Below are 9,829 nucleotides of genomic sequence, written 5' to 3' on the forward strand. Positions count from 1 at the left end.
AAAGGTAAACTTTATCAATATTCATTTTATCTAATATCAAAGTCAGAATAAAGGCTGAATAATTACACACACCCCACTGTTCAGTTATTTATTTGTAAAACATGTTTGGAATCATGTATGATTTCCGTTCCACTGCTCACGTGTGCACCACTTTGTGTTGGTCTTTCACGTGGAATTCCAATAACACTGATTCATGTTTGTGGCTGTAATGTGACAAAATGTGGGAAAGTTCAAGGGGGCCGAATACTATTGCACGCCACTGTATTTTAGCTTCCACCCTTCACTTTGTTGACAGCGCTGCAAACCCTTGGCCTTCTCTCAGTGAGCTTCCTGATGTAACCTGAAATGGTTTCACCTCACAGGTGTGCCTGTCAGGGTTCACTGGTGGAGCTGGGACCATCAGTTGTGTTGTGCAGCAGTCAGATTGGTACACAGCTGACAGCCTGTTTGACAACTGTTAGAATAAATATTAGAACCAATCAGCTAAGTAAAGAGAAACAACAGTCCAGCATTACTTTAAGAACTGAAGGTCAGTCAGTCTGGAAAATTGCTAAAACTTTGAATGTGTCCCCAAGTGCAGTCACAGAAACCATCAAGACTACGATGAAACTGTCTCACATGACGACACCCCAGGAAAGGAAGACCAAGAGTCCCTCTGCTGCTGAGGATACATTCATCCGAGTCACCAGCCTCAGAAATCACAAGTTAACAGCAGCTCAGATCAGAGCCCAGATAAATGCCACACAGAGCTCCAGCAGCAGACACATCTCTACATGTTCAGAGGAGACTGTGTGAATCAGGCCTTTATGGTCAAATAGCCGCTGAAAAACCACAACTAAGGAAAAGCAACAAGCAGAACAGATTTGTTTGGACCAAAAAACACAAGGAGTGGACATTAGACCATCTGTGCTTTGGGCTGATGAGTCCACATCTGAGATCTTTGGTTCCACACGCTGCACGTGATGGTCTCTACATGCATGGTTCCCACTGTGAAGCATGGAGGAGGAGGTGTGATGAGGGCGGGGCATCCTGCAGCGACATGCCATCCCATCATTTGTTTTTCACCAGGACAATGAGCCCAAACTCACCTCCAGGCTACCGCCATTGTTGGAAACTGAGCTGGGCTGCGCTATGAATTCTGGGACACAGCTTCTTCTTCTTCGGGGTTTAACGGCAGCTGGCATCCTTGTACATGCAGTGCTGCCATCTTCTGTTTCAATCCGTTATTACACTCTTAAATCCTACTACTTATTCCTGCGTCTTTTGGGATCTTACAAAGCTTCAAACGACGCGTCGACTATTAAATCAGCCGTCGACGATTTTGATAGTCGACGTAATCGTGGCAGCCCTAGTGAGAAGGCATCAAAACTTTCTCTCATATCTCCAAGTGACTGAACAGGTATTCAGGTGTGTGCAGGAGTGTGAAAGAGATCAGCATGATGGTGCAGGTTCAGTCTGAGCTGCTGGAGACGAGTGTGAGGAAACACTCGAGCTGCAGACTCACTGCTGAAGTCAAACCTGGGCTCAGTCTGTGCAGCAGGATCAGATGTTAATGTGCACAGAACAATAACACTGCTGCAAATCTGTGTGCTGCCAATAAAGCTGTGTTATAATCGATGCTGCTCATCAGGGAAACAGACCTCAGGCTTTCCTCAAACCTAACCTGTTCGCATCATGGGTTACCATGGCGACTTACCCCGGTGAGAAGGGAAGCACCTTTGTGGTACAGAGTGGAGGGTAGCTGGATACATGGTAGTGCAGGCCGCTGCTCCTGATGATGATGTCAGGATAAGACAATCCTGGCTTTGCTGAACTCATGTCATTGTGCAGGTTCCAGGTCAGCTGACAGTCGTCCACCAATCACTGCTAAATGCAAACTAGCTTACAAATACTGGCGGCATCCTGGATGCACCTGTGGTAAGAACTCCCACATCGCTTCTTTCACAAACTTCAAAGTCCACCCCGCCCCCATGTGACCTCATCCTGTCACCGCTGACGGGTGAATATGATTGGTTGTTTGTGTAAAAACTATAAATTTGAGCAGAAGCACTTTCTTAACTGCTCTCACTCTTACCCGCCCGTCATTGCTTCTTCTTCATGTGTCGTATTGGTCGTGTCTGTCTGTTGGAGGGTCAGCTCGTCATAGAACGAAATGATTATTAATCCTCAGGCGTTCACATGAAACATTTTAATAACAACTGAAATCATTTTCACATTTCTTCAAATCAAAGATGAACGTTCAGAGAATACAGATCCAGGTTTTACTTTGAAAGGTCCATACAGGAAGTGATGCTCCTGGTGTTCCTGCTGTCTGCGTGTCACCGTGCGCGACACCGCCACACAAACGAGCGTCCGCACACTTTTGGCACTTTCTTCATCTCAAATGAAAGACGCCTGGCAGAGTGACATCATCACTACATTGACCTGGACATCGGCAACGGGTCGGCGTTCCAGGAAGTACCAACTGATGACGACATGTTTTTGTTTACATGATCAACACAAACACGTAAACAGGAAGTCCATCAAACCGCCGCAACAAAGAAGGAAACGAATCATCTGCGTTCATCTCAGTCGTCTTTTGATTGGTGGACGTCCAGACTGACGACCTGCAGCTCGGTCAGGTTGTTGCTGCTCTGTTGACTGATGACCATCTAAACAAACAAACAAAGTGTCACTGCAGTGAGCGCAGCCATGTTTACAAACATTCACATACTTGTGTGTACATAAATGTTTTGTAATCTTTTGACCTCGTTTATCTCGTGTTTGGTTACATTGTCTCCCTGTTCAGCACGCTGCCGACACTCGATGTCTTTTAAACGTGCTTTACAAGTAAAACTGACTTGGCTCGATGTTAACGGCCGCCTGCAGGGATGTGCGTGAACGTGTCATTAATGTGTCATGTGCAGTTGGCGTGCAGTTAGCGGGTTGTGGTACCGGGTGCAGCTGGACTGCAGAAACTGGGATCTGAGTGGTGCCTGGAGGAAGAGAGGTGAGGAAGACCTGCGGCACGGCGGCTGAAAGAAGAAAAGAGTTTGTGGTTTTTCTGAAAACGTTTTCATTTCAGCAAATATTAACAGTCGGTCACCTGGGTCATGTGACTGGGTGTGGCCTGCTGGAGAGAAGGTGTTGAGGACGGTGAGGCTGCCGTCGCCCAGCGAGGGCGTTGGTGCGGCATACATCACCGTGTGACTGCCTGGGTACATCATGTGACCTGCTACCGAGGAAGAGGAGGAGGAAGGGGAGGAGACGATGGAGACGGGAAGACTTGCTGCAGAGAGAGGAAGATGGTCAGGTTGGCGGTGCTACGTTAACCCGTTACGGAACGTGTCTTTGTGTTCATACCTGTGGAGGAGGCGGGGCTCTGCATGTCAGAGCTGCTGTGATTGGCGGTTGCCTGCTGGCTGCTGGTCTGTACTTGGATTGTCTGTAGCTGCTGAGAGACTCCAGGTCCTGATGACACAAAGAGGGCGGAGCTAACATTCACCTGTTGGCAGGCAAGCTAAGGAAAACGCACCGATTGACAGGAGGATGGCGTAGCAGTGTGCTGACCTGACAGCGACACGGTGGCAGGAAGCCGCAGCAACGTAGCTGGCTGTGTGGGTGAAGCATGCAGTGTGGGGGTGGGGCCTGGGGCCACGGGGCCCTGGATGGCCAAAGACTGGCTCTGCAGCTGGCTGAGGGGGATGTGTGCGCCCGGAGGCAGCGAGCCACCTGCAGACAGGTGAAAGGGTGGGTCCAGAGACAGATTAGCTGAATAAAAGCAGCAGGAAAGCCAAAAGTGTGTGGACAGGTGAAAGACCAGCAGGTGCTCTGGTGGCCATTGAAATGTTTACTTTTACCTGCCAGCTAAGAAACAACACAAACACGAGCCTTGTGTCAGCAGTTGACACCGCCCACCTACCTGACATCAAGGTAAAGCCTCCAGGAAGCACCACCCCGGCTGATGTCTTCAGCAGCGTCCCATTGGCGGTCGAGGACGGCGGCTGCCAGGTGGGGGCGCTGGTCTGCACCTGCAGGGACGCTGAGGATGAAGAGGAGCAGGATGTGGAGGAGGAGGAGGAGCTGGCCAGGCTGAAGGCCGGTTTGACCAGATCCTGCAGACACACACGACATCTGTATTTAAGGAGCGGGGCTAAAAGCGCTGATCCCGACATTTAAGTAACAGCACCTGGACGCTACCTTGGCAGCCTCGGAGCAGCCGTCAGCTTCTGACACCTGATAGCTGAGGTCGGTCTCCTCGAAGCCCGTGGCGCTCATCCTCTGGTCGGAGGAGGGGTCGGAGCGCGGCGGCGAGTCTGGCGAGTTCAGGCAGGTCTGGATCAGAGCTTTCCCCGTCTCTGACGTGATCATCGGCTGCAGCTTCCTCGTGGCGAAGGTGTACACGTGGCCCGTCTCGCTGGCAACAAGCAGCAACACCTGCGTACCTGTGAGCGTGGACAGCTCGTACGCCTGGGTGGGGGAGCAGGTACAACAGGTGAACACGCTATCGGTCTAAACACACCTGCAGACATGGTGCAGTTCCTGGAGTGAACAGCTGACTGATGCTGTACCACTAACCTCACCTGTCAGGTAAACTGAGCTGAAAGCAGAGACAGTGGCTCATCTGTATTTATTGAGTTTTACTCACTGAGCTCTACTGTATTCTACTTTGATTTTTATTGACTGATTCTACCTGCTGCACCCTGCTGGCTCCAGCCAAACTTCACCTGTCTACAGGTGAGACGCTCTAAAGAACCTTACTGAACGCTCAGACACACCTGCAGACCTGAGCTGGTACAACGTCACCCTTTTTAGCCTCCACCTGCTCCCGAGCCTCCAGGTGAAGCTCTGCAGGTGAGAACAGGGTGATGATACACCTGTGCTCTGTGGCAGGTGAAGCTTTCATATACTTTTGGATTTTAGAAGCTTAGATTGAGACGAAATGTGAAAATTTCAATGTCAGAGTAAACCCACAGCTGATCTCTGACCCCTGCTGCCTCTCACCTTCTTCATGATGCCGGTCTTCCTCTTGCTGAAGGTGGTGTACCTCCGCAGCTTGTTGTCTATGAACTCCATCTTGATCTTCACCCTGCCTCGGGTCTTCTTGCCGGGCTTCACCCCCGCCGCCCCGGGCCTCAGACCACTGTACGCCCCGCTGAGGCCTCCGGAGCTCTGCGCCGCCTGATGCCCGACCTCCCGCTCGCTCCTCTCCCGCTTCACGCCCCTCCGGTCCCCACCCGGGCCCCCCGTGTCATCGTCCTCCGCGGAGTCCGAGTCCTGGTCGGAGCCGCTGAACGCCCCCTCGGCGCTGTAGTCCCGGTCCTCCGGTGCCCCCTCGCCAGTCTCACGGGCCGTGTCCGGTTCCGGTCCGGCTGTGTCTGTGCTGCTCATGCGTCCAGGTAAGGTTCTGGAGCCCATCTCGGCCCCGCTGCCCGCCAGCATCCTTATCAGCGTCCCTCCCACCGGGCCCGAACGATGGATCCTCCGGGTGCGCCGGAGAGACCCTCGGCGGGGCTCGGAGCTCCGCGCCGGGTCGGGGTCGACTAGCCGCACCGCTAGCTGCGTGGCTAACGGGGCTAGGCTAAGCGCTCAGCGGCTCTTCAGCGACAGGTCGCCCGGTGAGTCCGTTAGAAAGCTCCGGGAGCCCGCGGGCCGTGAGGGGAAGCCGCCGGGCACACTTTCCGCAGGAAATCGATCCGGATCGATCAGAAATTAGAAAAAGTTGTGAAGTTGTTTTCACAGAGCAGCGAGGCCCGGCCCCCCACGGATCACTCCGCTCCACATAAGGAAATGACGGGCAGCTTCCGCAGATATCCGTCCGCTCTGACAGGTAGTCCGGCACTTCACAGCCACTGCAGCCACCCCGCGGCTCGGAATCGCCTTACCTCTCACCGGAAGTGTCGGGGTAGGGAGTCTTTATGGTCTGGTGCGGACAGGTGCGAACTTACCGAAGCTTGTGCGCAATGATACGCAGTTCTGGGCTGTACGACCGGGACACCTTTCTCCATATAAAGAACGCGTTTCCTTTTATGGCCCCGCCTCTCCTTATATGGGCATCCTTCTTCCTGCACACCTCCAGCCTGAACAGCTGCAACACGTGGAGATAAGAGGACGACTGTGGAAGCCCAGCTGTGCCAATATGACAATAATCAATAACACAAATAAAAAAAGTGAAAAGATTTCATAGATTAGATTCGAGTGTCGGGTCGCAGCGTTACACCTGCTTTTATATATGACACGAGGAACATGGAGGAATGACCTGCTCCACGGCAGGAAACACTGAAAGAACATGCTCAGCAACCTAAACCAAACATCCCGATAACATGCAACGCCCCGTGAGAGCGCTCAGGTCCTCATGATGGTGCTCTCTATTCAGACTCAAATACATAAAATTCCAGCCCAGAGAATGAGAGAGATGAGTGAGCTAAACCATCTGAACTTTGACCTTTGACTGTGGGGTCAAACCGTGACCTCAGCAACATGAAATCTGAATGATGTTCTAGAGTAGTAAAATGAAAAGTTATAAAGAAAAAACACAAACTTGGGAAATAATAAAAGATGAAAAAGAACAACATGAAAAAAGAAATTGAAATAAAAACCATCAGATTTCATCAGACTGTTTATGGCTCCGCCCCCGTCATCCCGTGATGAAATGTCTGTTTTCATGCAGCGTCCAGATTTCTCAGTACTAAAGTGAAAGTACCTCAAAGGAGTACTTCACAGTACACTAAACGTACTGAGTTACTTTCCAGACTGAAGTCAGATCAATACATCAGCAGAGATCAGTCTGAATCCTTTAATGAGTTTATTACATCATCACTCCTTCAGCCAATCAGTGAGCTGGGGCCTGCTGGGTGCTGCTTTGGAGTCACTAGTGCTGAACCAGGATCAGCCTGTAATCTCACCTCAAATTAGCTGCAGAGTCCGGCGGTACTTGCAGAACACACGCCATTTACACGCCACACGCAACATGTCGCTCAGCGGCGCTGCAGCCGGCGGCCCCCCCTGGAGGAACAACAGCTTCATCCTGGGAGGGGGGCGAGATCCCCCCCTGACTGACCAGGGGGAGACCATCATAGGAGTCTACCTACTGCTGCTGGGTGAGCGCGCACGCACACATACACACACATACACAATCAGACACACAGACAAAAACAAACAGACACACACACAGACACACACACACACACACACAGACTCACACAGACTCACACACACACACACACACACACACACAGACTCACACAGACACACACAGACTCACACACACACACACACACACACACACACACACACAGACACACACAGACTCACACACACACACACACACACACACAGACTCACACAGACACACACAGACTCACACACACACACACACACACACAGACTCACACACACACACACAGACTCACACACACACACACAGACACATGTGCTGTGTCATCGTTGTGTCCTGAATCTGTGTGGTGTTATTTGGCTTCAGTCTGTCAGTGATCAGCGATCAATACTCTGATCATGCTGTGGGCACAGCAGCGCTCTCAGCTGCAGCAGCTTTGATGAGCTTCTCTGGCTGTGGGTAACAGAGCAGGTGTCGCTCTCACCTGTCTGCTGGACATCAGCTGCACTTTAAGTGTTCTTAGTAGTGACCTACTGGATTTCCCTCAGCTGCTCCTGTGTAGTACTGTGTGTACACTGTGTACTTACTGTACACACTGAAGTACCTGTATGCACCTGTGTGTTTCCAGGATGGATGTCCTGGTTCGGGAACAGCATCGTCCTCTTCGTCCTCTACAGGCAGAGAGCCTCGCTGCTGCCCACCGACTACCTGACCTATAACCTCGCCGTCTCAGACGCCAGCATCTCCGTGTTCGGATACTCCAGAGGAATCATCGAGATCTTCAACGTCTTCCAGGACAGCGGCTACCTCATCTCCTCCATCTGGACCTGCCAGGTACTGACGTCCCAGCTCAGGCTCAGCCTGTGGTGGGACGTGACGGGCTCACCTGTGACGTGTTCTCACGCAGGTGGACGGGTTCTTCACGCTGGTGTTCGGTCTGAGCAGCATCTACACGCTGACCATGATCAGCATCACACGCTACATCAAAGGATGCCACCCAAGCCGAGGTCAGAGGTCCGCCCATCAGGTGTTCACCATCATAGTGTTAACATGTTATTACCATGTTACCTGAGTGAGTGTGTGTGTTTCAGCGCATTACATCACCAGGACCAGTGTGTTCGTGTGTCTGTCGCTCATCTGGATCGCAGCTGGATTCTGGTCCGGGGCGCCGCTGCTCGGCTGGGGCAGCTACACAGGCAAGAATACCCTGACCTCTGACCCCTGACCCCCTCACAGTACAGGAAGTGGCTGCAGGTCTCTCCAGGGCGGTGCGTTAGAGTGAATGAGGCTCAGATAAAGCAGGGACCATAAAACACCAGTGTCCTGCTGCCGCGTGCTGATTGGTCTGTCAGGGGTCCACTGCGCCCTTATAGAACAGGAAGTGAGCAGTGGAAGGCCTTCCTGTAGTGACAGTGTCTGTCGTCTGTGCAGATCGCGGCTATGGGACCTGTGAGATTGACTGGGCCAAGGCAAACTACTCGAGTGTCTACAAGTCCTACATCGTCTCCATCTTTGTGTGCTGCTTCTTCATCCCCGTGCTCGTCATGCTGTTCTGCTACGTGTCCATCATCAACACGGTGAAGCGAGGCAACGCGCTGTCGGCCGAGGGAGACCTGACCGACCGCCAGCGGAAGATCGAGAGAGACGTGACCGTCGTGAGTGTTTGTCGCTGTCATCTCCTGCCCACCAGAGTGCCGTTCGGGAAGTTCGATCACTTTCTCTGTCTCTGCAGGTTTCCATAGTGATCTGCACAGCCTTTATCCTGGCCTGGTCGCCGTACGCCGTGGTGTCCATGTGGTCCGCCTGGGGTTTCCACGTGCCCAACCTCACCAGCATCTTCACCCGCCTCTTTGCCAAATCTGCCAGTTTCTACAACCCGCTCATCTACTTTGGTCTCAGCTCCAAATTCCGCAAAGACGTGGCGGTCCTGCTGCCGTGCACGCGTGACGCCAAAGACACCGTCAAGCTGAAGTGTTTCAAACCCAAGGTTGACGGTCGTCTTGCCACAGGAGGCGGGGCCAGATTCAAAGTTCATCTGAGCCGGCCTGAAAAGAAGTACTCGTTAGTGAACCATCCCCACGAGGCCCTGACCCAGGACTCGGGGGCAGTGAGTCCGCCATCCACGCCGCCACCCGTCAACAAGGAGGTGTTCTACATCGACATGCCCCGCCCCTCTGAGACCAGTTCTGGCTTTGAATGCGAGAGACTCTGATGGACGACTGAAATATCGATCCTCGTTAAGTCTGGTCTATAGAGACTCCGCCCCATCGAGTGCTCACACCGTTCTGTTTGGTGAGCGAGGAGTGGAGGTTAGCGTTAGACACCTGTGTGTGACCACGAGGAGAGGAAGAGCCCATAAAACCCTGATGATGTTTTATATAAAGTCTCAGTTTTGATAACCACTCAGTGTGAATTTGATTGAGTCACATGTTTCAATAAAGTTTTTTAGGAGCAAACAAAAGTGTCGTTTTTTGAATGTTGGCCGTTCTCTGTCCAGGCACTGGACAGGAAGTCATAGAGGACACGCAGGAAATGATTTGAGGCTTGAATCCTGTGGAGCGTGGGTCTCCAGCTGGAGTCGTCTCAATGGGGTGGAGTAGTGTGATGACGGGAGCAGAAAGCTGCTCTCACAGAGGCTGAGGGTCTCTGAGCTGAAGGAGGGGAGAGTTCAGCTCAGTGAGCCTCCACAGGTGGAGGACAAAGCGATGCGATCATCTACGGCTCCTCTGATGG

At 52.2% G+C, this 9,829-nt stretch overlaps 2 protein-coding genes across 3 annotated transcripts; one reads left to right on the forward strand and one right to left on the reverse strand.

Moving 5' to 3' along the window:
* Positions 1–2,169: 2,169 nt before the first annotated feature.
* LOC120720357 (serum response factor-like) lies at positions 2,170–5,766 on the reverse strand. Of its 2 annotated transcripts, XM_040010007.1 has the most exons (8): positions 4,984–5,765; positions 4,180–4,449; positions 3,902–4,094; positions 3,550–3,711; positions 3,343–3,450; positions 3,086–3,268; positions 2,935–3,014; positions 2,170–2,651 (listed from the first exon to the last, which is right to left on the reverse strand). In XM_040010007.1, the coding sequence occupies exons 1-8, from the start codon at positions 5,419–5,421 to the stop codon at positions 2,568–2,570; spliced, it is 1,518 nt and encodes a 505-aa protein (XP_039865941.1). In that variant the 5' UTR covers positions 5,422–5,765; the 3' UTR covers positions 2,170–2,567. The 2 variants fall into 2 exon arrangements, with proteins under 2 accessions (XP_039865941.1, XP_039865942.1); XM_040010008.1 differs by lacking the exon at positions 3,550–3,711 and having other exon boundaries at positions 4,984–5,766.
* Positions 5,767–5,929: 163 nt separating this feature from the next.
* Positions 5,930–9,330, forward strand: LOC120720362 (opsin-5-like). Its single transcript, XM_040010020.1, has 6 exons — positions 5,930–7,079; positions 7,725–7,930; positions 8,004–8,103; positions 8,188–8,292; positions 8,528–8,751; positions 8,829–9,330. Exons 1-6 carry the CDS (start codon positions 6,779–6,781, stop codon positions 9,306–9,308), a joined length of 1,416 nt encoding a protein of 471 aa, XP_039865954.1. The 5' UTR covers positions 5,930–6,778; the 3' UTR covers positions 9,309–9,330.
* The last annotated feature ends 499 nt before the right edge of the window (positions 9,331–9,829 follow it).

The sequence above is a fragment of the Simochromis diagramma genome, unplaced genomic scaffold (assembly GCF_900408965.1).
Source record: "Simochromis diagramma unplaced genomic scaffold, fSimDia1.1 OVJJ01000578.1, whole genome shotgun sequence".
In the NCBI taxonomy this organism is placed as follows: Eukaryota; Metazoa; Chordata; class Actinopteri; order Cichliformes; family Cichlidae; genus Simochromis; species Simochromis diagramma.

Bases quoted from the DNA above. Each gene is read 5' to 3' on its own strand.
- LOC120720357 (XM_040010007.1), bottom strand. From the start codon at position 5,421: ATGCTGGCGGGCAGCGGGGCCGAGATGGGCTCCAGAACCTTACCTGGA. The intron at 4,450-4,983 runs GTGAGAGGCAGC...TCCCCCACCCAG, and splicing joins AGACCGGCATCATGAAGAAG to GCGTACGAGCTGTCCACGCT. The intron at 4,095-4,179 runs GTAGCGTCCAGG...GTGTGTCTGCAG, and splicing joins GCTGCTCCGAGGCTGCCAAG to GATCTGGTCAAACCGGCCTT.
- LOC120720362 (XM_040010020.1), top strand. From the start codon at position 6,779: ATGAGTTTATTACATCATCACTCCTTCAGCCAATCAGTGAGCTGGGGC. The intron at 7,080-7,724 runs GTGAGCGCGCAC...GTGTGTTTCCAG, and splicing joins AGTCTACCTACTGCTGCTGG to GATGGATGTCCTGGTTCGGG. The intron at 8,752-8,828 runs GTGAGTGTTTGT...CTGTCTCTGCAG, and splicing joins TCGAGAGAGACGTGACCGTC to GTTTCCATAGTGATCTGCAC.